Source organism: Coturnix japonica, chromosome Z, assembly GCF_001577835.2.
Source record: "Coturnix japonica isolate 7356 chromosome Z, Coturnix japonica 2.1, whole genome shotgun sequence".
Classification (NCBI taxonomy): Eukaryota; Metazoa; Chordata; class Aves; order Galliformes; family Phasianidae; genus Coturnix; species Coturnix japonica.
The window spans coordinates 2318188-2346182 of NC_029547.1; the positions used below are offsets into that span (position 1 = coordinate 2318188).

The 27995-nt window shown below is 38.3% G+C and overlaps 1 protein-coding gene and 1 long non-coding RNA gene across 5 annotated transcripts in view; one reads left to right on the forward strand and one right to left on the reverse strand.

The window, feature by feature from the left end:
* Positions 1-4888: 4888 nt before the first annotated feature.
* Positions 4889-27995, reverse strand: part of SETBP1 (SET binding protein 1) — a 243012-nt gene continuing 219905 nt past the window's right edge. For 2 of the 3 annotated variants that reach the window (XM_015887217.2, XM_015887216.2), the window contains exons 5-6: positions 11960-12127; positions 4889-5920 (exon numbers count right to left, since the gene is read on the reverse strand). In XM_015887217.2, coding sequence (XP_015742703.1) covers positions 5364-5920; positions 11960-12127 — 725 coding nt within the window. In that variant the 3' untranslated portion in view covers positions 4889-5363. The remainder of the gene's footprint in view (positions 5921-11959; positions 12128-27995) is intronic. The other variant, XM_015887214.2, reaches the window with a different exon arrangement.
* Positions 20169-27922, forward strand: LOC107325929. Of its 2 annotated transcripts, XR_001559780.2 has the most exons (4): positions 20169-20501; positions 21704-21788; positions 22891-23023; positions 26817-27922. It is a non-coding gene; the product is annotated as an uncharacterized LOC107325929 (long non-coding RNA). The 2 variants fall into 2 exon arrangements; XR_001559781.2 differs by lacking the exons at positions 22891-23023; positions 26817-27922 and adding an exon at positions 22123-22864.

Consider the following 27995-nt stretch of genomic DNA (forward strand, 5'->3'; position numbering starts at 1 on the left):
CTTTTTTTTTTTTTTTTTTTTTTTTTTTTTTTTTTTTTTTTTTTTTTTTTTAGTTAAGTGCTCTATACTGTGCTAACCTGATTTGGTAGCGAAAAGACTGAGCTTTGCTTTAGAAAAAAATGTTTAAAAACCAACATCTAAGATCATGAAGGAGCATGACATTAAAGCATGCCAGATGTATCTAAGCCTCAAAGAACATCAAGTCCATATCCATTTTTAAATGTACAAAAATGCTTCATGAATAAAAACTGTTACAAAAAGAACATTTCAAACAATGTACAAGTTTTTTTTTTCTTGCCTCTATATTCAATAAAATACAAATACATTTTTTTGCTCTAAAATATGTTTACATACAATCAAAGTAGAACATGCAAATTACACTTTAAAAAAGGCTTTTAAAAACCACTTATGAATACAAACTAAAAATTAGCCAGCACGACTTATAGAACAATCTTGTGCCCCATTCGTTTGATTTTTTTTTTAATTTTTTTTTTTGAAATACAGTATATACATATTTAACACTTCATGTGCATTTATTATTTAAGAAATAGCTTAAAAAAATAAAGAAAAAGAAAAGTAAAACAAACCAACATGGGATTGAACAGCTCCCCCATGTTGTCCAATTGGCAGCTCTTTTTATGTTTTTACATTTTTTTTCTTTTTCTTTTTTTAACTTTTTTTTTCTTTTTTTTCTTTTCTTTTCTTTCTTTTTTTAATTTTTTTTTTATTATTATTATTATTTTTTTTTACGTAGTGTTTTTTTTACAGCCCAGGCAGGCATCTTAAGGAGATCTCAAATACGTGTCCTTTGTTAAGATGTGCTTCTAATTTTCTCAGAACTGCTGCACCCCAGGTTTTGGATGATGTGGAAGGAAGAGGCATTGCAAAGGCATGATGTTTGTTTTCTCAATTCAGAAAACCATCCTGTTTTTTTGTTTTTTCATTTTTCCTATCTCATTTTTCCTTCAGGATACTACATAAATGCAATGTTTAAGTGCAGTCCTGAATCAGGGCCTGTGAAAATAAGTGTTGTGTAAATCTTTCTGTATGGAAGGGTGAATACTCGTCATATTGTTGTGCTCAGAAGCCCCAGTAATGGATCAGCATCTTGTACCAGATGCTACCAAAAAAATGTAAGAACACAAATTAAATACTCTACATGGATGGTCTAAAGAATTGATGTCCAGTAGAAAGGCATGGGCTATGTTGTATGATGACACCCGAGTAGCTGATTACTGCTATCACTTGCTTAGACTTCTTTTTCTTTCTTTCTTTCTTTTTTTTTTTTTTTGACAGTTACCCAAAAACATGCAAGGTGCTTCACAGGAAATTTAATAGTAAAGGGCTCAATAAATTGGCAGTACGAAGCTCTTGGAGACACAAGTGGTCATTTAATTCTTTTTCTCTTCTTTGTCCTTTTTCTTGGCTTTACACTGGTTGAGAAATATAGGGCCCACAGAGAGGATGCAAATCCATGGCATCATTTCACACAGCTGACAACCATGTGATTTTGTTTTGTGTTTTTCTTTAAGTATGCTAAAATGTGTTGATCTGTGATGTGATGGAGGTCTTTGAAAGGCTCTTTTGGGTCTTAATAAGCAAATGGGCTTTCACCATAGTTTCATAAAGTACTTGGAAATGCACAGAGAGAATTTAGAGTGTTCTTTAGTAAAACTTCCTAGTTGAAAGGGGAAAAAAATAAATAATCAGAAAGCTCATTACTGGAATATCGTTGGGTAATAAACTGCAGGAGTGGGATTTTAGCCTTAAGCCCTAAAACTAAATCCTTTATGATCTGCATGTAGTACATCGCCTTATAATATTATTCTGTCAGCAACTTGCTTATCATATTTGTAGACTATGCAACATGCAGAACACAAATTATGAATATCATCTAACAGTATTTCCAGACTGCTTTCATACAAATTAACAAACTAATCTTGCTGCTAACCAGGCATGTTGTTTAAATGAACAGTCAAGACTGTATTGCAGCACTGTGCTCTCCCAGAACACCATCTCTGTGAATAATAAGTTTTGGGCATCTGGGCTACCATACTTCTTATATGGATAGCTTTCAGCTACCAAGTCTTGTACCCTAGCCTTTGTTATTTTTAGGACCAAAAGTGCCTTTACGTTTTTATTCTGCCTTTCGTGAAGTGCTCTGTGAAGAGCATATGGGGTTGTTCTTTCCACAAGTGGATGCTCTCCTTAAGTGTTTTGCCTCTAGCAGCATCTTGGATAGTAGTTTTTGAAAGGTTAAGAGTATTTTCATAGAACCATGTAATCATTTAGGTTGGAAACGACCTTTAAGACCATCAACCTCCAGCAGTGCCCTGATGGTACTGGATCTGTAGCTGAGGACCCCACACTATTCAGTAATCCCCAATGGTGGGGTTATGCCCAGAGTCAGCCCAAATCCAGCCCTTATTGTCACTCTGTAAGGTTTGATGAATCTTGAAACCACATGAGGCGTTCAGTGACAGAATTTGGTTCTTTCAGACCTTTGCTCTACTTGCTACATGTTGAAATGTCCTTCAATGCTAACAAAGAGATCACTGAAGATGAAACTAAGGATAGATGGCTTAGTTTCAGTTTATACGCTACCTGTAATACCAAAAACATTTTCTTTTTTAAGAGACACCATCAACTACTTTCAGGCCCAAGGGAAAGACATTAAAAAAAGTTTCTGAATCAACTAAACCTCAGTCTGATGCTTTTTAAGGCAGAAGGGAAGAGCTGGAAGAGGAGTAAGCATTTTTTTTCTGCAGGCCTACATCTTCAGTCAATAACACTGTGCTGATTCAAGAGAACTGAAAAGCAAAGTTGGTTGTAACAGAAGGAGCAACCGGTCAGTTTATTTCTAAGCTGCATTAATTGGAAAACAAAAAGTGCAAATGAGCGTGATGAATGCTGCAAAGCAAATTGGAAACGAACTTCTGTGATCCATCTTATCAGTTGTAAGGAGAAAGGATCTCAAGAATTGTTCCAGCCTCAAAAAAAAAACACACCATAAACCCTCTCCCAGCCGCCCAAACCTAGTCCTAACCCCAAATGCATTCAGTTTTAATAAGCTAAAGTGCTATCACAGAAGAAAAATCAGTCTCTAAAAATAATGAGTTAAATGTTTACAGTGTCCCTTTAACACTATAGTCTTGATATGATTTTTGTAAATAAATAACAGAATAGAAAGGATTTTTTTTTTAATTATTATTATTTTTTTTTTTTGGTGGGGACTTGTTCGTTGTTTTTTTTTTGTGTGTGTGTATGTGGTTTTTTGTTTGTTTGTTTGTTTGTTTTTTTAATGTCGTGCTATCTGAAGTTTCCTTGTCAATATGCCAATTAATGATCCCTCAATAAAAGTGAATGACAGTTGGCTTGTGAATCATTAAATAATTCCACTCCCCCACTCCCTTGCTGGAATTTACCCTCCCCCCTCCCATTTTAATATCCATCTTGCCATGCCAGGTGTTGGGTGTACTGAAGGACTTTAAAATGAAATAAAATAAATTGAAAGTACATATTTCAAATTTTAACAACTGACTGCTTTAAAGCAAAACAAAACAAAAAACAAACAAACAAAGCAAAAGAAAGAAAAACAACAAACAAACAAACAAAAAAAACCAAACAAACTATTTTTACTGCAATGGAACAGCTTCACGTTCAGTCTTTGTTTGAGTTAAACATTTTAATTGGGCTGTGGAAATGGAGCTTAGGTATCTTACCCAAGTTAGATCAATGGTTAACGTACAACTCGAATGAGAAATGTACAGTTTGAACTGACCATTTAAAGAGACGATTTGTCACACACAGTTTGCATCCATGCAGACTGAGAGCTTTATAATTACATTATGTACAAAACAAACAAAAAAAATTTTTTTTCTTTTTTTTTTTTTTTTTTCTTTTAAGTTTATTAAGGCAGCCACAACTTGGAGAACATGTCCAAAGTGGCATTAATACAATTGCAGTGGTGATACCCTTTGAACATTTTTATTTTTATTTTCAGGTAAGAACACTTATTCCTTTTCTTTTTTTAAGAAATAATTGCCAAGAAATAATCTATTTTCCATAGGGTTTTGTTCTCTATTTTTTTTTTTTTTTTAAACAATCTACATTGTCTATTTTCTTTAAAAGTACATATCAAGGCATTGCTACCCAATGCAAATAATTTGGAGTCTTGGTTTCCCATCTTTTTCCCTGGGAACTGTAGATGGTAAAAACTGGTAGTTTGGGGCCCTGTTTTGTTTTTTTTTACTCTATTTTTTATCTGTTCTACTTTTTTCTTTTTTTCTTTTTTATCTTTTTATTTTTATTTTTTATTTTTTTGGTGTTTTTGTCCATGTTTACTATAACTATTCCCCAGAAGTGTCTTGCTGTTCTCTACTCATATGTACCGAGCATCAAAACAACTTGGTTGATGGATGACCCCTTTTTCACATGCCATTGGAAATGCCAAGTTGCTTCATAGAAGTGTGCTATCATAACTGAATATCCATGTACACCTTATTAGAAATGCTGTGATATTCTGTTGTTCCTTGGGATAGCACTCGGAATGAGTGTGTGCGCGTGTAAGGCTCTACTTTTCTATTGCCTATATTGCAGCTAGTTGTAACTAGGCAAGTAAATGAGAGAAAAAAATATATAGTTCTAGCAGGAGTCAGGGATTTTGGGTTATGTTGCCCCAAAACCTGGTAGGTATATAAAACTGAAAAAAAAAAAAAAAAAAAAAAAAAAAAAAATCAAGCATATTATAACCAAGATCACAGTTGAGAAAATTACACTATTTTTTTCTTGCTTTTTTTTTCCTTCCCCCCCCCCTTTTTTTCCATTTTTTTCTTTCTTCTTCTTCTTTTTTTTTCTTTTTTTCCTTTTTTTTTTTCCTTTTTTTTTCTTTTTTTCTTTTCTTTTTTTTTTTTTTAAAACAGTGATTTCTACTATGGTATGGTTATTCTTAGTTTCACCTGGCCCACCAAACAGAATCTGAGTTGAGCATGCAGCCCTAGCAACAATACTCAGCTCTCTGCAAGGATGACCTCCCGCCTCCGGGTATGGTGTGAGCACTGCAATGCTGAGATGTTGATTAGTTTTGGAAACTGCAAAGTAGACAATATCCCCAACTTAGAAATCCCCCCCACCCCCCTTATCCCCACCTTTCCATCTCCTCACCCTTTCCCCCTTTTTCCTGGGGGACTGGGAACGAAGTGATGAAGAGGAAGATGTGATCCCCATCTCTCCATAATAAGTTTTGGCCACCCAAGTGACAAGTCCAGTGCTGCCTTGGGGGCAAAGCAGACTGTATTCCTCCAGTCTGTCAGTCTTGACGTACCCTGCTATCAGCACTTAATGTCCAACAGGGCATGCTGGCCTTAGGGAAGGCCTTCGCTTTCACTTCCTCTGCCTTTCCGGTGCCGCTTCACTTTCATGTCATCCTCCTCCTCTTGCGGTGACTTGCTCTTCCTTTTCCCAAGCCGGGGTGTCCGGGGCAAAGGGAGAGGGGGCGGCGGTGGCGGAGGAGGAAGAGGAGGAGGTGGTGGTGGTGTTTCTCGAGCCATGTGTATGACAGCCTCAATGGTGGCCATGATTGTGTCTTGAGTGGCTGCTTGCTCCAACAGCAATGGATTCAGTGTTGGCCTCTGACCTCTTTTGCTGGGAAGGTCAACGCATTTCTCCAGAACGGGCATTTGGTCTCTGGAATCTTCATCAAAGGAGAGAGGTTGCTTACGTGGACGGCCCCTCCGCTTCTTGACAAAGTTATTGCCTGTTTTTGATTGTCTCTGCAGCCGCTTGGCTTTCAAGATCTTGTTTACATGATCCAGGTTCTTCTTTGTGGACAGGATCTTGGTGTAGTTACACATCTTGCGCACCTCACACTGGATTGCTTCAATTTCACGGCGCTTGAACCTTTTTTTCAGCGGTGGACTGGCTGTTGGGAGACAAGGATAGAAACTGGATCAAACAAGTGAATGGGAACCCTGACTTCAATATTATGAAGACTGGGAGCTTTCAAGCCTGATAGGCTGAATATGAGTACTGATGAAGTAGAAGATGTATGAAAGGACTCTGCATAGAAAAGCAATTTAAGAATAAAGCAGCAAAACTTTTCTACAACGGTATTTTACTGTGGGTTTTCATTCAGTCTTCTTCCTCTATGGGAATGGAAAAAAAAGGGCTGCTTAGCACCAGCCTCACATTGGTCCACCATAACTGCTGAACTTCATATACTGCAAACATACACTCCTGATATCTTCACTCTGGTCTTTAAGGCATGGATATCAGATAGTATTAAAAGTGAAACTGCTGGGCACACAAAAGTTCAGCTGCTTACTCCACTTGTGTTAAACTCATTAATTCTGCCTGCATTTCTTTACCATCATCTCTGCATAAACTAGCTGAAACTGCTCTGTCACATAATTGACTTTAATGGCCCCTGAAGCAATCACACTCCTTTCTGGTTCTGATCACTTACTTTAGATCTGAATGAAGTCCAAAGCAGTTAAGTCTCTTGCCAAGGTCATATCATGAGTCACTGTCAGAGCTGGAAAGAGAGTCCAGCATTTGTTGGCTTCTGGGCCTTTACTAAGGACATAAGATCTTGCTTGTTTTTCCTAAATTATCTCATTGTTCTTTAATGAACATGGTATCTGTTCAGAGTTCAAGATTTCCACGTGGATTACAAGTAACTACCTCTTCATGAGCAGACAGAATGTATTAATTCTGCTATTACAATAATTGGTGCTCCCTTTCACTCCTAGCACATCAATTCTGCACTACTGGAAAAGAAACGATGGAGTTCATGATTTCTTTCCAGTAAAGATTAAAACATCCCACTAAATTAACCTCAGCCCATGTCTACTTGCAGACTTAATTTACACCTGACTGTCAAGCAGTCATTTGGGTTTGAAATCCTTGAAGTTTCGAGAGCAGCCAAGATTTCAAGAAAGGTTCATTTGGGGACTATCACTCTCTTCATGGCTAACAACATAATCTTCTAGCAGCAGTTTAAAATAAAGTTGCTGCTGTAGCAATTCTGTAGATAACCAGGAGCCATCAAGTGGCAGAATCTTCCCTTTCTCACAATGACAGATTTGGCATACAAGCCTTACTTACTGTCCTCCCCTCTTGGACGACATAAAATATTGGCTCTTACACTACCATGTTGCTTGGATTCAGCAAAGAGCTTGCATAAACAAACCCAAGTTACAATGCAAGAAGTAGGAATGAGTCATAAACAAAACACAGACATATGCTCTCTTATAAATAAAGACCTGGATGGCCAACTTCCCAAAGTCTGGTTTTCATTAATTACAAAACAAAATACATTTTCCATATGTAACCCACTCCCCACACCAAAAAGAAAAATAGAAGCCATTTACAATTTGTGATTCATCGAGGACAAAAGAATAGAGGAATTCAGTCATTTCAGTACCAAAGAAGAAGAGAAAGGAAATGAAATGTCCAAATTAGTAAGGGGAATCTAATTAATTGCACAAAATTTCTCTCAAGTAGGTCACCCCTAAAAAGTGTGGATGTAAGACCCCTAAAGGCAGATGGCAGTGAGCATTTTCTCAGTCATCTGATCAAAAAAGTTAGATTCTGGTCACACAAAACCATTACTCTCAGGGGCTTCACTCATTATTGACATACAAAGTCGCAATATTTCCAGTCCTAAGCACTCAGCTCCTTTCAGTTCCTCCAAAATCTTGAGAGAAGCTTCAGGTCAGAGTATTTAATAAGTCCAGCACTTTGCACAGCACTTGCTGTCCACATTTTGCCTTTTAGCACAAATGTCATGAGCCATTTGTGAGACTTTCTGAAAACTCCTATGTTCAAGATGCATTTATCAGAAAGTTAATGATGTAAATTTTGCAGGTGGGAATTTTAGCAAAAATAAAAAATAAAAATAAAAAATAAAACATTGCAAGGCCAATGATAAAATTAGAACATTTTGGTACTAGTCTCATCTTTAATTGGAAAGGTTGTAAGCCAAGGGACAGGAAACTAATTTGAAAAGAAGAATCTGCATGATTTTATGTCTTCTCTGAGATCTACTAGTATCTGTTGTTTCTACAGCTCAGTATTATCAGCTCATTGAAGTCGATGAGATCTACTTCCCACAAACAGTAAAGGATGTGTCTCTGCTGTTCCATTTTTGAAATAGGAGTTCCCTGCCATTTGACATCACATTCTCCTTACTGCTTACTGAATAATATAATACTTGCAGGTGTTCTGTGGTCCTACCAACTCTGATGGGTGTCTTGGGTACTCAAGATGTCCAGGATACTGAGGCTTAGAGACCTGAGTGGATCTCAGTAGTGTGTAGGCAGAAACTGAGTGTGTTACTGAGCGCGTCTAGTTCTGCCAACTCAGTAGATACATGAACATGTATGGCTAGACATCTACACATAGGTGTAAATCTGAGAGCTGAAGACCCAGTGTCTTCCCTCACTTTCTAGATACTTCCTTGCCCTCCTAAAAAATTACAGAATAACAGTCCCTTTCAATTTGGACTGAAACTCAATTCTGCTTAAAACAAAACAAACAAGTAAACAAACAAACAAAACTATACTATTTTTTTCTCCATTTTTTTTTCTTTCTTTTTTTTTTTTTTTTTTTTTTTTTTTTTTTTTTTCCCTCTTGTAAGTTTTTTGGATGCTTTGTAGCATTTATTTTTCTCAGGAAGTTTATTAATAACTACTAATGCTTTTGTTTTCCTCTCTAGCAGGCCTCTGAACTTGCAAGAGTTGTGTTATGTAGTCTGCCAAAAGTCAGAATGCATGTCTTGAATAAATAATATCCCTTTAATTCAGGCTTTTAAAGGATGTATTAGGAAAACCAATGTTATATTGACTATTGAGAGACAGGAACACCTGATTTTAAATTTGGAGAAGGGAGGCTATGTGTAAAAGAATCTGATTGGTCTGCAGGGGGAAGATTTGATGAGGTGTGCTTATGACAAAATATCAGAGAGATCTGCCAAAATAAACCACTATTGATGTGAGAGCCATCAGGTGTTATCAACTCATCTGGAAGCTCTTGGTCAGCAGTCTTTGATATAAAATATTTTGCTATATTGCCATGTGATACACTGATTTGCTGAAAACCAAAGGTAAGTACTAAGCTTTTCCATTTTATCCAGACAGACCTTGCTCAACCCTGGATCCAAATTGGTCTGCTCTGTTTTTAAGCTTTGTTGTTCTATTCTTGCACATACTTTACTATTTGCACATGGAAACCTTGCTCTGGCAGGAAGAATTTCCCCTATCACTATCTCACAGACTTCATCTCAAAAGAGGTGAGGAAGAAGTTGGCCAGAGAAACAACATGTTTAGACGCAGGCACAGGAAGATGGGATGCTTCTAAGAGATGATGCAACATGATGGCAACCTTCAGCTGATGGAGGAGACTACAGGACAGAGAGCAGTACAGGGGAGAGAGGACTAAGGCAGGAGACTTTGCTACCTGGACAAAGTATTCTATCTACACCTTGCCAGGCTGCAAGGCTATGTGTTGCCTCTGAGAAGGCCTGAAGCTAGTTGGCACAGACCTGACCAAAGTGAACAGAGATTGGAAATAGCTGATTCAGTACACACTTGGGATGGAGCTGTATGAACCTTTCCTTGTACTGCGACTATTCACGCTTGAGGATGTCTATCTGCTTACTGTAGTCAGGATGTTTCCTTGAGACATAGCTACAAGCAGTGACAGCTTGAATTCAATGCAGCAAAGAGGTACTGGAAGAGGCACTTTTCCCACCACATGCCTGGAGGACATAACTGCAAAATCCAGTACTGTGGAAAAAAGCAATCACAGCTTAACAGAAGGCAGAACTTGGCCATCAGAAAAAAAGCTGTCAAAAGAAAGACTCTTCTCTTTCTCCATATGGAGGACCTGTTATGGAGGATCCTTATTTCTGAGAGATCGCTAGAGAGCAATGGGAGAAGGAAGCAGTTTGGCCTCCCAACACAGATGATCCAGGCAAGCACCTTTATTTCTGAACTGCTGTCTGAGATTTGCCCCATGCTATTAGAGACATGCACACTGCAGTTCTCTTTACTAATGCTCTGTTGCAAGTGCTGGTTATGAAAACAAACTGGAAAATTACACAGCACTGATGCACATAGCTGCTGCTTCTTTATATCCAATAAACTTTATATCCAATAAACAAAAAAGAAGATGTACTTCTCCATCCCTTCCTTACTTACCTACCATAAAAAACAAACAAACAAACAAACAAACAAAAACCTTACCAAGCTTCCTTAAAGAAGAAAGAATGGGTGTTAGTCTTAAAAAATACAGCTTTGTACCTTTAAAGTAAGGCACATAGAGGCCCTGTATTTGCCATTGGAAGCAGATGCACTGTGGCTCTGTCTCACAGATAAATTAAAGTGATTGCTGGCCAAGATGGGAAGCTGAACAGGGTTGATATTACACAAGTAACAGGTTTTGAGGAATTAAGAGAAGTCTTTACCAAAAAGATAAGTTTCCAAGGGTAGCTTACAGGGGTCTGAAAAACCCATTCCAGCACAGTGGTAGAGAACACAGAAGTGAGGCAAAGTGTTTCAGATGCTTTGGAAGTTCTTTCTGCTCTTCTAGCATTATTCTGGATGGCTTTGGTGCGTTTTTGGCACTAGGGATCAATCTTACTGCCTGCCATTCTCTATCCTTTCAGATTTGCTTGAGGTTGCTTGCAAGAACACAGCATGGAGAAGACTGCTCAACAGCTGGGCTCAGTTTGACTGCTTGGTTTGAATGAAGGAATTTTCGAGGAGCTCCCCATTAGTTACAGGAAACCCAAAGCACTGTCCTGTTTTCCCATTAACACGGTTTCTTTCAGTTTTCTCTAAATCATTTCAACATCTGGGCTACAGATAAACCAACAATTTAATTAGTCCTCTGAAAATCAAAAGAATGAACTACACAGTCAAGCATACACTTTCACCTTGAAAGTGATCATAAAATATTTGTGTTCTTTCATTCTCTTATGCATTAAAAATATGTTCTTAGCTTATATATATGAAAGTATTAAAGGCTAAACAAAGACTCCCGACTTTCTTATGTAGAAATTTATCCTTTTAGATGCCATTTTACAGCATGGGTCCTTTGTTTTCACTCTTTATTCAGGAAACCAAAGGAAAATCAAAAGGAGTGCACTGAAACAGAACTTTGAAATGAATAATTAAGTATGTTATCATTCCGTAACTGAAGGATACAAGTGCATTTTTTGTTCACGTGGATTCAGATGTTTGACAAGACTAAGAAATTCTTAATGGCTGCATGTAGGACACAGTATGGCGGGTTCCCCACTCACTGGAAACTATGGCATAATTCAAGATCAACTTCTCTATCTGTGCTCAGGAAAAAGCATGATGATGATGGAATGACATGGCTTATTTTCTGACACTATTAAGCTGTATTACCTTCCAGTATGATTTCAAACAGAAGCACAAAGTATAAGTTGATTGACATACATGTTACTCTGGCTTATTTATTCCTACGTGCTTTAAATCACTGTTCATTGCCCTAAACAACTTCACATTTTCAAGACAGAATATTATGCGAAAATCATTGAAGTATGCTGAAAGAAATCTCAGCTGCTCCTTAGCTATTCACTATGTATTTGTGCTACATGAATGGGAACATTCAAATAAATGAACAACAGGGCTGAGAAAGGAACCCAAGAGCCTTACTTCAGAGTCCCCTGCTAGACCACAAGTGCTCTTGTTACTTGTATCCTCATTACTGCACAAGTAGTGTTATGTGAATAAAGTAGATTTGATAGGGCAAGATATGATCATGGTAAGAAAGTGTTAAGAAAAATTCCAGCCTGATTATCACATAAGATATGCACATTTGCAATAACTACTCAAATCAGGGAGAGCAGTAAAATCAAATATTGTTCAGAGTAGTACTAGAAGGAAGATGGTGGAGGAGCTGTAGAAGGGGTGGAGAGAAGACACTTTACCTGCTTCAGATGTTGCTGATGATGAAGGCAGGAGAGATAATACTGGAGCTGGCATTGTAACACTCTCTACAGTTGCTGGTTTCCTTCTGGTCATCATGTTACAGGCAGAACTTTCCATTTTACTGTGAAGTGAAGTCTGGTCTGCTTTTAAGTGGGGGCCTACAATTCCTGGGAAAGAAAACAAAATTTGGATGAACATTCAGGAAGTAACCTGGCTGTGGAATATCTGGAAGTGTGTACTGGTGGCTGTCTTTGCCACTCCAATATATTTTCATATTTCCCTTTAAGTGCCCGATTTCAAGATCTAATGTGGTTTTGAAGATAACAGGGATCAAAATTGTTAGTAATTTCTAATACCTTTGTCTGCAGAGTTAGCACCAGTGATCTCTTTGACAGTGGCAAACCAACACGGTAATTCTACATTGTTACATATTATTTTGCAAAGAAATATCCCCACCTGTAAATGTTTAAAAACAGACACATTTCTTATCTCTTTTCATTAGGATGATCTATTTGTCATCCTCTGAGAAGGTTGTTCTCTGCACATGGTTATGTACTTCTACAGTGACTTCACTTAATGTGTGCTTCATCTGAGTAAAGAGCAGGCATCAATAGCGGCCTCAGCATGTCATTCCCTCTCTAAAGCACATCAGACTTTTATGTATCTTTTAGGAATCCTCTTCCTTATAAAATTCTACTCTACAATTCATCAAAGAGATAGGAGTTTGTTTTTTTTAAAAAAAAAAAAAAGAAAAAAAAAAAGGAAAAGAACTATTTATGATACGTTTTTTTGCCAACCGATTCTAATGGTACTGGAGATATTCATATGTGGATTACAACATGAAACTGTACAAATAAACAGAAGACAGCAAATACTCCTGGAAATAAAAGCTATTCATGAGACTGAAGCAAAGGTGAGGACTTTGTGCAGCGTCTTTGCTAATTTATGAAGACTTCTCCCAGACTCTGCAATAATGGCCTTCGGGACAGCCACTTGTTTTTCAAATGAAGCTCTTCTTAAATTATTCCTTTTTTTTTTTTTTTTTCCTTTTTTTTTTTTTTTTTTTTTTTTTTTTTTTTTTCCCTCGAATCTCAATTTGTACATGAGCCTCAGAGAAAATACAGATTTGGGGAATTAAATTACATGAAGCTTCATAAAATCATGGAAGAGCTGAGGCTGGAAGAGACTTCTGGAGCTCGTCTAATCCAATTCCCTTCTCAAGCACAGTCGGCCATTTATTCAGGACCATGTCCAATTAGATTTTAAATATCTTCAAGGATGGAGGCTTCAAAATCTCGTTGGGCAAAGAGAAAAGCACCATCATGCTGGTCAGGTATGATTTTTGTTTCATAAATCTCTGGATTTTTCTATGTCCTGCCTACAGAACAATAGCCCTAACCTGATCCTCCTATACCTAAACTGTGTTTTCTTTCCTCACAGGTCTCATCACCTTTGTGCCCCTAGATAAGTCCCCACTTATCAGGAAAGTTCAAGATGAAGAAGACACTGAGTACTTTGTTCTGTTCCATGTCCTTTGCCACAATTGTCTGTGTTCCATTCAGCACTGTGCCAACATTTTCTCTATTTTTTTTTTTTTAATTTTTCTTTTTCTTTCTCTTCAGAGAGGCTCTGTCTCTCATGAGCCCACCCTAAATATTTTCTCTATAATTCTCCAGCAGTTCCTTTTTCTTTTGCTTTCCAAGTCTGACATTAGTTAGTAGCTCTTCACTCGTGCATGAAAGTCTCCTGCTACCTTTGCTTGAATTGATGCTCACTGTTGTGGAACATTTTTGAATTCAAAGAAGGTAATTGAAAATCAACAAGTTCTTCTCAAATTCACTTTTCTCCAGGCTTGTAACCCATGATCCAGTAAGATTTTTCAAAGCAGGCTGCAGTCCTCCTTTTTCTTCCCATTCTTCCTCTCACACTGAGGTGAACATGAGGCAGCTTCTCAGCAATTAAAAAAGGCCTCTTCTCCTTTTTTTTTCTGATCAGGCGATCTATAGCAAATGCCTACCCTGTCCTTATTAGTCTGCTTGTGAATACTGACTTTTAAGCCCTAAGCTGGTTCATCACTAATCCTTAGGCACTGCTCCATGCCCTTCTACTGCTTTCTTTTATCACCCTGAAACCTTTTCTTTTTCTTGCCAGCCTATTTCTCCACTTCCTCACTATTTTCCCTGTCAGTTTTCCCTTTCTAGTTTAAAGCTTTCTTTACCAAGCCAGGCAGTTGGAAATAATGCTGTTATTCCTTTTACTCAGGTGAAACTTATCTTTTTACTGGTTCCCTAACCTCAAAAATGATCCAGTCTTCTCACTTGCATGATTGTAGAGAAAACCACTTGCATCCTCGTGGCCTTGATTACAGCTCTTGGAGACACTTAGCCATAACTGAAAAACTCCTGAACTCCAAAACTCCAGCAATATTATCAGTCCAGAGACTGCTGAAGCCTTGGATGCCTCTCCACAATGTCAATGATCAAAGTTCCAGGCTATTGGAAAACTGCTTGACAACAGTTCAGGACAGGAGATTGGGGCCTTCATCTCCTGCAGCAGTTGGCATCTACTGCTCTCCCTGAGCACACCTGGATAGCATCTGGTAGTTCCTCAAAGATTGCCTTAAAGATCTTTAAAGAAGTTCTCAGAAGATCAAGATGATCTCCAGGCAGTTTCATGCCTCTGTTGGCAGTACTCAGCCATTCCTGATATAAACATTTTCTTGCATTCACAGTCGGAGCTGCCAAGAGAGTTTCTACCTTTGTCCTTGCACACAGAATGAGAAATAGTCAGGAAACCTACAAGTGACCCCAGAACTGGTGAGAAGAGTATGAAAGATTAGGGGCTACAGAATGAATGAGTCTGGAAGAGGAGTCTAGATTAAAAACCTGCAACTTAATAAAGTAGAATGAGTCTGAAAGCAGAAATATTCAGGTCTGAGACAGAATTGCAGTCAGAGGTCGTGGCTTGGAAGAGATATACTGAGGAGCCTTTGCATATTAGACTGTACATTCTCCCAGATCCTCAAATTGAGCACTAAGCATCTCAAATTGTATCCATTCAACTTCAATCCCTCTCTGCTCAGCTTCTCTATTACAAATGAGAACAATAATATTCTCCTCATCTCAAGAGCAGTGCTGCAAAAATAAAATTATCAACATTCATGAAACATTCATCTATTCATAGCAAGGCTTAGAAATGTGGAATAAATGAGACATGGGGTCACACACTGAATAAGGAGAGGAAAATCAAACTACCAAATAGCTGTTCATTAGGTGAGTGCTATACATTGCATAAAGCAATATTCCACTGAAAGACTGGAATATTTGGCCAGACAATTATGACTGTATGATCCCAGGACTATGGGACCGTGCACATGCAAAACTAAGGCTTCACCACCCCATAGTGCTTGAGTTTTGAGGCTTAACATTACTTTTTCACAACTGTAGATTGTGCACAAGAAAGATGCATATGTGTGTGTGTATGTATCAATATACTTACATATACATGCACATGCATATAACAACCTCATAAAATTCAACATCTGGTTCTAATTAAACTGAAGGGCCTATATGAAGAGCTGTATGAAAACATGCAGCTGTAACCTGTTGACCTCTATTGATAAAAAAAGGACTCTGAAGCTGTGCTTCAACATATCAAGGGACAGTCATTCATTTTTCAAAGGTAATCCCTCACAAACCACTTATCCTCTCAAATCTCTACCTGCACACAGTGTTTGCATTAGGGACCTTGATTTATGGATTCCCACTCCTTGGATGGAGAGGCCGACTTCCTGTTGCCGTGGTTACTTGGATCTTGGTTCAAGGTTAAACTACTCCCAAATCAAAATCAGTGGCAGGCACAGCATCTAACAGCCAGGTTATTGACTACCCTAGGATGCTTAAAGGTCAAAGACCAAAGTGCTGCTTACTGCCTTTGGAGTGAGTCAATATTTTCAATATTTTTATTCTGTTTCTTTTGAAGAAGTAGTTGCTGCTCAATTACCACCTACTTGGGTTTAGCAAGGTCATACAAATCATTGAGAAAAAATCCTCCCCCTACAGAAGAGGTACGAATGTAATGAATTACTTCAAAGTCTACGTGGCCCAATTGCAGCTCATCACTGGTGAATCATGAATTTGGCCATCTGTCTTTTGTTTTATACACTTGGTTTCTTAAGCCTGTACCACTCACCTCACTGAATTTTGCCTCTGAATTGAGAAACAGGAATAATTTATGGATCTGAAATGCACAATAAGGAAGAATCATTGGATTTCTTTCCCAGATACAAAAATGACAGCTGAGAATTGGAGGCACCACTGGACAGCCATGGAGTTGTAATAATTTTCTCACAAGGCTGTGATTCACATTACTGTACTACGATGTTCATCCCTCAATCAAACTGACCCATTGGTGTTGGATCACCACCCTTTACTGAACTATTTTTAGGAAGTCTGACATAAAAGATCACTCTAGTCCAGCACATATTTGAATAAAGTAAAAATAAATAGTTAAAAACACAGTGAAAGGGGGCTCACTAAAATTCATGCTCTGCCCATGACTCAAGTGTTATTTTGTCTTTTTTTTTCTACTACAGACAAAGAGCAAGATGATGTGTATGGGTGACCTGTTTCAGACCTTTTTTTTACCACTTTCCTGTTGATCGTTGTTTATTTCCTCCAATTTAGAGACTACTTCACTCCTTGAAAGACTTGTGTCTTAAGTTATCTGAGTCCTGCTGATACCACAGACAACAGTGCATGCACATGCAAGTGAACAATGGATGTCAGAGCAGGGAGAAAATCAATCATTACCTATTAAACGAGAAAGGGCAAAGGCAAAAGACAGCTTCAAAAGCAGAGGCAGATGTAGATGAAGGAGATTATCAAGAACCTAACACAATAATGGCATGATTATAAATAAATAATCATGATGATCATTAATAAAAGGGTGAACCATGAATAGCACTATTCAGGTTCAAGTCAGACTGACAGAAAAGCTGTGTATGAGGCAAAACAATACTGATGTAAAACTGATCCTTTACTTAAAGATTTATGGGTCCCCTGGTACTGGCTAAGCAACTTATGAGCTCTGGCTGATAATTAATACATTAATTTTAAAGGCCTAGTCATTATTGTTGTTGTTAGTAAGTACTTACATTGCAAGTAATGTGGTCTAGCTCCACAGTGCTAGGTTCTGTACAAACGGATTAATTAACTGTCTTTACTGTTATATCGTGTTCACTCTGCTTATTGCATTCACCTGTTTTTTCTCATCCTGTAACTATATGGAAAAGTTGTTGGACAGCATCCACCTTTTCTTCTTTTACTTGTGTACAGAAGCCAGTGCAACATGTAGCCGAACTAGAACTCTAAGTGCCAGTTCAAAAATGATCAATATTATTTTGCCATTGGAAAAAGAGAGAAAGTCAGGTGATAAAATTGATTTTTGTGAAGTTTCTGCCAGGGAAGATTTGTCTTTAGTAAATGCTTTGAGTTGGATTTCACACTCCCCACAGATTTTGGAAATCGATGGCTGTTCTTAATGTGTTTATGCATCCCAGTATTGTTATCAGAAAACCCTTACAATTTTTCTCCCATTCTCTTTGCACAATGTAGCTACATACAGCAGTTGCACCAGAATGCACATTTAAACATTAAGTTAGTCACAGTATTTGCATTTTGATAGCTACTATGTTTTGAATAAGGAAGTAGAAGAAGCCTCGTATCTGGGTGAATCTTTTTAAAGGCTAATTTTAAATAAATCAGTCAAAAGTTTGGCATTGCGTCACATTCCAGAAGGGAGAACTGAATTACTATGTGATAAATGTAGTTAAGGAAAGTAATTATTCTTCTTAAAGTAATATTATTACCTTTCTAGCTTATGGAATTCATTTCCCTGGCTTCTATTTGACGTGTATTATCATTTTAAAATAACTGTACTTTCAACGTACAGCGCTGCTTTATGGCTTCAGGTCCTTTTATCTTACTCCTTTTTCCACTACTGCATTAGAAACCTCAAATTTCACCTCTCCCATGAAGGATTTTCTGTTCTACAGGATGTATCACCCTGAATAAAACCAAGTTCCTGTAGAATAATAAAAAAATAAAATTACTCTCATTGCCAACAGGCAAAAAATTTAAGACACTGGAGACTGCTTTATTTCATTGCAGCTACTTTCTTACTTTTTTTCTTTCCTTCTTCTTCTTCTTTTTTTTTTTTTTTTTTTTTTTTAAATCAGGATCTCTTTAAAGAGAGAGGGAATCTGAGAAAGCCATCATTAGATAGATCTTCTGATCTTTATCTGCAGTAGCACAGTCAGAAGAGCTAATGCTATGATGATAGCTTTGAAATCTCTTAGGAATTGGATAAAGAGAAGCGATAGTGATGAACTCCCAGCTAATAAACAGAGAGTGCTTATTTCTGCAGAATGATCAATTTCCAGATGTCCTGAGGCTTGTCTGATACAGTTGATTTACTCATTCTCCCTCACTTCACTAATAAAGCTCAAGTCCAACATCAGATTAGAGAAGAGCCAGATTTCTTAAAGGGGCAAGAGGAGGGCTGGCATCACGGAACGTAAATGCTGGGAGACATACTAATCTCTTCTGCCTCCTCCCATAGCCACCAAGCTGTCTTAAACAGCTGCCTTCTGCTGAAATCATACACTTTATCCGCTTTGGGTTAGTACAGTAATACAGACAATTAATTTGTTATCTTGTTAGTGGAAATTTAATGCAATGATCTAAAAGAACTCTTACATATTGTGATAAACTTTTGTGCCTCCAGGGTGCTTCTCTTCCATAGGACTCATTTCACATCCCATCCATTATGTAAATGAGATGTGGAAATAGTTTAGTTCCCTTAATGTATCTGTACACTGATGGATTGCACAAAGTCAGCCCTACTGAAACTAATGAGGTTAAATGCATCTTGCCATTTCTTTCTACTTCAGTGAATCTCTGTGCCTGAGTTCAAGAAACTCAAGTCCTCTTTACTGTCCTGAAGATAACTGTGTTTCCTGACAGGAACCATAGTGGCAACTGTTGCATACCTGAGGCCTCAGAAGGCATTCCTCACAAGCAGAGCAAATGCTATTGCTGTATACAGACGTAGGTTTGTCTGTAGAAGATTTAACTCATCTTGCCCTTTAGGGAAGTGGGTCCCAGGTCTGTGCTATGTAATGTCATGTACTGTTTGAAAACCATCTAGCTGTTGTCATTCTTCAGGCAAGAACTAAATCCAAGGAGGAAAGGATAAGAAAACGTTATTTTGCTCATCATCCAGATGAATCTCCTGCCCCCCTTGTCCTTCCAGCTAAGAGAACGTTCAGCTGTAATTTGATTTTAAATGCCAATATTCCAAGTGTATCCAACCTTGTATTTTATATTATTGGGCTTTCTAGGAGATGATGGAGTCTTAAGCCTTGCATTTTGGCTTTATTTTGGTGTTGCTTTTCCCATGGAATCTTCCATCTCATTCCCTTACACCCTCTGCATATTGCTAACACAAAAATAGAGGAGACATGAAACAGGAGACTGAGGAATAACAGATGTGCATCTTTGGCCATGGGAATCAAAATGATGTGTGCAGAGAAGTTCAATCCTTCAAGGACTGAAAGATGAAAACTGATTTAATGGAGCTGATGGAAACAGTTCAGATGCTAGAACAGTACAGGACAATGACCCAAGGGCCTTGAGTATGCTTGTGCTTAGTCCCCTCCAGTCTCCTTTCCTTCAGGGAGGGTGGAATTGGGGTTTGAAAATATCATGGAAGAAACCACCAAAATTCGTCATGCCAGGAACTGATGAACATATGACACGAGGATTTCCAGCAGAACTTGGATCAAAGTAGAAGACTGTGTGAGCTTTTGTCAGGTGACAGCAATCAATAAATTTAATGAGAGAAAAACACGAGGGTTCAAAGGCTAATTCAGAGTCAAAAGGCTCCAATATCCCAGGCCTTGTGAACACAGATTTAAGCTACCGGGACTTGTTAATGGGTTCAGAGTCAAAGGTTTGTCCTGCCCAGAGCCTGGAACTTTCATTGAGCAGAAAGATACAGTTTACAGTTGCTGGAGACAGACAGAATAAAGAGAGACAGACAGAAACTGATGGTGCTGAAGAAATTAAATTTGCCGTGAAATATTTCAACGAATGAATCATTTAATACACAGTGATGAAGAACTAACTTCTCTTGCAGAGGGGGAAGCACAAACATTAAAAGCTTTGAAAGATGAGAAATGAAAATAAGTGTTTGAGGAAGCACAGGAGGATAAGGTGGAAGAGTAAGCTAAAGAACTCTTTTTTAAGGCATTAAAAGCCATTAGGTATTCTGAAGGGCAGAAATAATAATAATAATAATAAAAAAAGAAAAAACCACAGATGTAGCTGGAAGCAAGAACCAGCGTAGAGATGAGTAGTCATGCTGAAATGAACTGTCATAGCGGATGACAATATGCTCACTCGGGAGGAAGGAAACAGGAGCTAGGATTTCTTTCTCAAGAACACAGCTGAGGAAAGACAGATGGGGGAATTTCAGTCCGTAAGTAATGAGAAAAGTCAAGGGTGGTGTTTGGAGTTGTTGTTTTTCTTAACAACAGGAATGATCATTTTTAAATGTGGCAGATAGAGCTGATATCCCCTAGGCAAATGGAGTTGGGAGCAGTTTGTATTTATCACAGATTAAATGGGACAGTGACAGCTTTGGTAGGAGAGCGCTGGCACAAAACATGGGCAGAAGAGTCAAGTTGCTGGTGGGGGAGGATGAATGAAGTACCAGGATGGGGCTGGTGTAATGATGGAGTCATTTTTCAGGCACATTTAGTGTAGAAAAAGTTGTGAAAGCTAAAAGTAGTAAGCAAAATTATTAGGAAAAATCTTGCTGAAGAAGTTTGCCTAAGATACTTCCACTGAGAAAACAGAACACAATATTCCACCAGAAATTATATGGCTTAAGTTCTCTCTGCATGTGCATTCGATGAAAGTGCATCTGAATAATGCAAAAAACAAACAAACAAACAAACAACTTAGGTGCTGTTTTTTCCTTCCTAACTAAAATGTCATATTTGCATTAGAATGATTTCAGTAGATTGGTGTAGATGTCTGTGTTAGAAAGGTAAGCTGAACCAGAGATGTTACTAGAACCCAAATGCCCACTGCACAAAAGGAATACCAAAGAACCAGGTGGGCATCTCCACCATCTGGCTTAGTCCCAAAATATCTGACCTTCTCTCCACAGGGATTCACACCTTTCTAGTCACTGCATCTGCAATCAAAGGCAGCTGTGTCACAGTGGTAGGCCCTTGGGAACAGGTGGGATAAAGATGAGCTGAAATTCTTTCCCTGAATTCAGTCACAGAGCTGATAAGAACATCCAAGACTGCTGACTTTCCAGTTAGAATCCTCCCTGCTGAGCAGCCAGGGCATTTCATTTCTCTTCTTTATGTATAACAAGCTATGCTCCAGTTCATACAATGAGAAATACTCCGAGTACGACATACACTAGAAATAAAATCTCAGCTCTTAATGGAACTCCCAGTATGCCCTACAATCTAGGAGACTGTAATGGAGGAGTTTTTATTTTTAGAAGATCTTGTGCTGACTTTGTTTTAATATCTGAGTCCATTTATCCCACTTTAATGCTGATTTATCACTAAAATGAGTGCTTGCTTTATCAGCACTAGGAATGAAAAATAATACACACTGGGAGTGCATATATCGTTCCTCTCCCTCTCTATATTTCAGATCAACAGATACAGGGCATTTATTCTGAAAACCACAGTAATTGACTGGAATATGAAAACTGAAATCTATTTAAATGGATGTATAGGTAAGATCATAAGTGTTATTACCAATTAACCTTAGCAATGAAATTTTAATAATTAGTTAGCACTGTAGTATATTGTATTTTAATTGTTGCTCTATTCTAATGGCATTCTGAAAATGATCTCTCTTATACTCCATCAAAAAATTCAGTGATAACTGTTGCTCTGATACAAACCTTTGCATAAGGCATTTGGGTCTGACATTTTTAATTTTATTATTATTATTATTATTATTAGTAGTAGTAGTAGTAGCAGTAGTAGTAAATTAAAATTCTGGTAGAAAATACTTCATTGAGAGTGATTTTCATTAAAATTCTTGCTGCATAATGTTTCTTATAGCAGTGTAAGATGTACAGCAGACAGACCATGTGTAATAATGTCAGAGAATGCCTCCATGGAGCACAGACACAAGAAGGGATCCAACTGATGAAGAAGGGGTTAAAGAGGTGAAGAGTGCAAAGTGGAAAGAAACAGAGAATAAAAGGCATACTGGGAAAAACCCTAAATGCTCTTAACCACTGACATTTGGAGTTACATTATCAAATTGAATGATGTATATCTATGTCAATATCACTCCAAATTTCCAGAGTGCATTTCTGTTTAACTCTGGGGCAAGCTTATCTTCAATTTTCTTGTTTAGTAATACCTTAAAAGATGTTCTAGGTCCTTCTTCAATGAACTTCTGTCCACATAACCACATATACTTATAACACTGTACTACGCAACCAAATACAGTAAGATATATCGGGGTGGAAACATAAGGATCCAGAAAACTCTGGGATGGCATCATGACAGAGAAGAGATGCAAGCAGAACTTCCCATTAATTAAAATGTCTTTGCTGAGGTAGAAGTTTATTAACAAAATGGATATGCTTAACAGTAGCAGAATCTGCTGAAATTCTGACTCTGACTAAGATCTTGATTAGACCATCAAACTACAGAAAAAAAGGAACAATGATCTTCAGGAATCTGCCAAGAATAGTATCTGTCTATCTACAACCTTTGTGCTTTAAATTAATCCCAGTGTTTACATCTCTGCAAGGATTTACCTAATTATAAGTTCTAGATTCAGACAATTGTTTACTATGTACAACCATTTTTCTGCAGGAAAACAAGAATCCTCAGAGGAAGAAATCCAAAGAGATCTTCTTTAGAATTTTGAGCATGAAAAGACACATAGGAAAGCCTTTTCTCTTACTGGGACAGCTGCCAGTAAAACATCTCAACTCCATTCAATATTGTGAGTTTTGTCTACAAGACCAAATCTTCAGATTTTTACCTATGCCATCCTTAAGATGTTATAAGAATAGAAATGGTTCATTTCATGCAGTTCCAGGCAGCAATGGCCCAGTTTCTACATAAGAACTATGAATCTAAGCTCCTATTACAGGCAACAGAGACCAAACTAATAGTCAAAAAAGTGGAATGGGTGATTCAACAGAAAAAGTGGGGGTTTTCTTTATTCCAAGACAAATTACTCTGCAGGATATGCTGGCTAAACTTTTACCAACTGTAACAAAAATGGAGGCATTTAACTCATAAAGTTATCTTCTGCTGGTGAGAGGATCTATCCCTCCAGAAGCTTGATGGTCAAATGTCACACTGACAGGTTTAAATTCCTCATGCTCGAACAGGGAGGCTAAAATATGGATAGTACATCCCTTGGCCAGTAAGCTCTACACAGGCACCTGGTTGTGTTTGAAATGCCCTGAGGTATTTAAAACCTCGAAGGGGAGCTGGCAGATATGATAAAGGACTTCAGGCAAGACCTCTGCCCTTCTGCAAGAGCAGCTGGAGGCCAGGCAGAATATCCTAGGCTTCTCAAATGACAGCTGACAACTACATGTTAGCAAATGAATCGAATCCTGTGCCTTCATCTTTGCTTGTCCCAAAGTCTCCTGTGGGCAGGGAAATATCTCATCATTGTAAATATCCCCTTGTCACCAATGAAGGAACAACACAAACATGCCCTGTCAACTCTTTCCTTAATGGGAAGAAAATGGTTGCAGTGCAACGCACCGAAGTATATAAAGTATACAAAGTAAACTATGGAAACTTCCCATACTTCTTTCTGATGAGTTTGTTAATCAGGAAGAAAGAAATGAACTTCTTTTTCTGTCCGATGATGAAGGTATTTTACTTGATATGGCAAAGAAGGGAGTACAGTTTTTTCCCCTTCTAGTAAAATGAATATTAAAAAAAAATATCTACAACCCCTGAAATTCAAAACTGCATGCGCTTACAGGACATAGCTCTGTAATTTCTAGCACAAACAGAAGGAATCAATGAAATAAACGCAGCACATCCAGCAGATATAAGCACAAGCCATCCTGAATATATAATTCATTTCATCTGCATCTTTGAGATAACTTAAAGCAAGAGGGCAAAACATCTCAGGCTGATTAGACAACTAAGTAAGTTCAACATTTCCTCTCCCTTCTTGTTTATCCATTCTTTATTGTTCATTTAGTGATGGGAAAAGGTTCTGAAAGTCAAATTGTCAAGATGGCTTATGCTCATGTATCAATTAAATACATTTCAGCCTCTCAAAAATGCCTCTAAAGGGAACCTAAGTTATGATTAGGTCTTATGCTGGGCTTCTCCACATTAATTTCTGCTCTCCCCACAAACATAAAATCCATCCTATCTAGATATGTGAATCCTCTGAGACTGGGGGGGCAGGGGGGGGAAGCTGCGAAATGTCAAAGTCACATCAGTAAAGTACAATGACTGATGAAGATTAACTGTATCAATAAAGAGAGAAAAGAAAAAGTTTAGCAAGTGCTGGGCATTTCCAGGGATTGCTGTGCTATTTCTGTTTAGCTGTACGGCTGTTTCTCATTCCAAGAGTTACAAAAGAAGTCTTCTGTTTTTCTAAATGATCCGGAACCACTTGGCATGTGACTTCTGAAGTGTTTAGCACAGTCTTACAAAAACGTCATGAAAATTTATCAGCCTAGGCCCCAAATCTACTTGCCTGCCTTGTACCATCAGTCATCACGCTAATGAAAATACTAATGACATTTCAATTGCGTTTCAAGAGAAATGAGCTGCTTCAGCTGAGCAGAAATTAGAAAAAAAAATTAAATTTTCGCATGAAGAGTATATCACTCTCCCTTGTTATTATTATTAATTAGATGAAGCACTTGACTTCACTGACATCTGGAGTCCCGCTGTAAAAGTTACAGTACATATAAAAAGCGAGAAACAGGCTGCACTGCTAAACAAAGAGGAGAAAACAGAATGGAAAATACAAGCCCTCAAAATGTTTGAGAGTCCCACTGAAGTTTCAAGCAAGGATCTTTTAGAGTGATGGTAACAGAGAGAAGTAGGCACTTCCAAAGAACAAACTCATCATACTTGGACCAGAAGCCTATCTTTGGGTGGTGTCAGTTGCCCCCGAAGATGCTCAGATTGGCTTGTGCAGACATACAGCCAAACAAACTGCAGGCAAAATATCTGTTCATCATGACACAGGAGCTCAGTAAGGGATAACACTTCCCTCTCTTGGTCTCCAACACAGTTTCCTACCACAGCCATCACTTCAAATCTACTAGTAGGATGGGTGCAAGTGAGTTTTTTGAGGCATGAAGGCTGGAGAAACAAGGTGTCTCAGATCCCTTTGCTGAAGAATGGGAATAAGAAATCAGCTGGGTGGGATTCCAGCAGCCAGCCAAGATCAACACATAACAGCAAAAGAAAGGGAGGGTTTGCCCTGTGTTGGGTCTTGTATTGAGAGCATGTGGGTCGTGGTTCTACAAAGCAGAAGATGTTGCAAGAGGTTGGGGCTGCTGTGAGACAGGCGAGGGGGACTTGCTCCCAAACATGGATGCTTTCATGTTGTTTGGGAAAGATATAGCACTGAGTAGCTGCCAGAATTTGTGGGTATGCAGACTTGACAATCCAGGAATTGCTTGCCAGGTCTGATCCTAAACCATATCTACTGGCAACACATTTTGGAAAACTTTGGGATCTTTTGAGTAAAATTTTAAGAGGAGATGTAATGCCATTCCTACAATAAAATGAAACAAAATAAAATCAAACCCTGGAAAACCACAACTGCTCTCATGTTCCAATCTGCTCTGCCATGAAACCAGAACAAATAGGCTGTGGCACGGTTTTAAGAGTCGATTATAAAACACCCCATCAGAATATAAACAACCCACATCGACAAAGTAATCTCTGTGAATCTCAGCGGGCCTGACCTGCTGCTGCCCTCTTCCTTGTATAGTCATGAATACAAATGCAAGGTGAATGCTGGCTGCCTTATGATCTGGTGACATTTTACACCCATGTTACTGATGTCAACAACTGCATGAGGCAGCAGAGAATCAAACTCAGGATAACTACTTGCAAAAAAATAGAAGAGCAACTAAAGGCACGTTTCCAAGGAGTTTAGGTATTTCAGAGATGAAGCCTACATGGCTAAGTCAATCCTTTCTGCACTTCCACATTTACTTAAGGAAAAGCCTTCTACTTTACATTGTATTATAATTCATTGCTGGAACACATGCTGCCCTATCTCAATGGGAGAGCTGTTCTCCATTCCTCCCATCTCTCTTTGTGAGTGTTAAATCCGTGTACAGAAATATATCCTTGACAAAACCGTTCAGAAAACTTCAGAGACCAAAGCCTGCAACTTTTGTCTCTAGTGTGCTATGGGAGTAAATTATGACTCCTGGCTCATTCTGTTCAAATGGTCCTTTCTCTTTTAAGCAAACAAATGAATAAACACTAAATGTCCTATTCCCAGCTGGTATTAGTGCAATGTTATGTTTGAGACTTTAAAAATGTAAAAGTCAAACCATTCATACTGATGGGTCCCATAGCAAATGTAACACTGTCCCAAGGGTATGTACATAGTGTGGTATTGCTGCACGTGGTATTAACTTTTATGCCTCCATCTATATGTGCAATGTGGCTCATTTATGGTTGCTCTGGGAGCCACTATGTTTACATAAATTTTAATTTCCTGTCTTTTGTTTGTTCTCTTTATCATCTTTCTAAAACAAAATTTTCCTTGTGAATTTTAGTGCTCAACCAGTTGTCTGCAGATGGAGGCACAGGAGAAATTATATCCTCTGATTTTCCACATGGCCCTGTCAGTATGCCTTGATGTAGGTTTGTACCCATCAGACACTACAGAGGTACAGAAGTAACACTCTTGTCGACTAAAGTGGGCTTCTTCCCATGGGCTGCACTGATTTTGATCCATTGTCTTCCTGGGACCTGGCCAAAATCTTCCTGATGTGTTTTCATGGACCGTTTTTTATCACATCACAACTCATTTTCTGTTTCTGTTTTTGGTTTCCTGTGAAATGCAAGTAGTTTGTGAATTGAATGGATGTACTGCTTGGTTTCATATAGCCACGCTTGACTTACATGCCTCCAGATTTTGGTGCCAAAGTCCTTTGCTACCTCCTCTGTTAACTGAAAGAAGATGTTTACAACTGCTTGAAATCTATCTTTTATTTAAAGCTTGCAAAACTGTTGCCTCAATCAGCAGAGTTCTGACTGTACCTTGTTATGAAACATTACTATAAAGGAGTGGAACCTTAGAGATGCCAGCTGCACCAAAAAACAACACAACGGTTCAGCTACAGATTAATGCAGTGATCTTCACGAGCAGTTAATTAAAATTCAGTGTTGACAGGACCAAGCCTTGTTACTGTTTTTTAGGGAAACAAAGAATAACAGATAAAGCCAAATTATAATAGGTCGATGCAGCAAATCCAAGAAAAATATGGCAGTTCTCGGCAGCTGTGATAGGAATCCTTCCTCTTCTTGAATAATAAAGGCTTTTGCTAATTTTAACCAGAGCCGAATCTGAAAAACCTGCAGTCGTGTGTGACTCAGAGAGCCCCAAGGGAATGGGAGGTGGGGGGAGATATGTGTGTGTGTATGTCTGTGTGTATAATCTAACAGTGCCCAGAGCTTTTGCGATCCTGGACCACTTCAATCGCACAGTCCAGATTCATTAAAAACCCTGGCTACATTCCAGCAGTTAAAATTGAAGCAGCATATTTATTGCATTTTGCTCAAATAAATCTGAAAATGTGTGAATCATATCCCTTGGAGAGATGGTAAGAAGAAGTAAACAATCTCGGGCTCACACTTGGAAGCCGGCTATGACGAAGAACAAAGATGCAGGAGGGTCGTCATCGTGGAGAGCTGCAGGATGCTTGTTGATTTGGAGATTTAGGGAGGCTGAG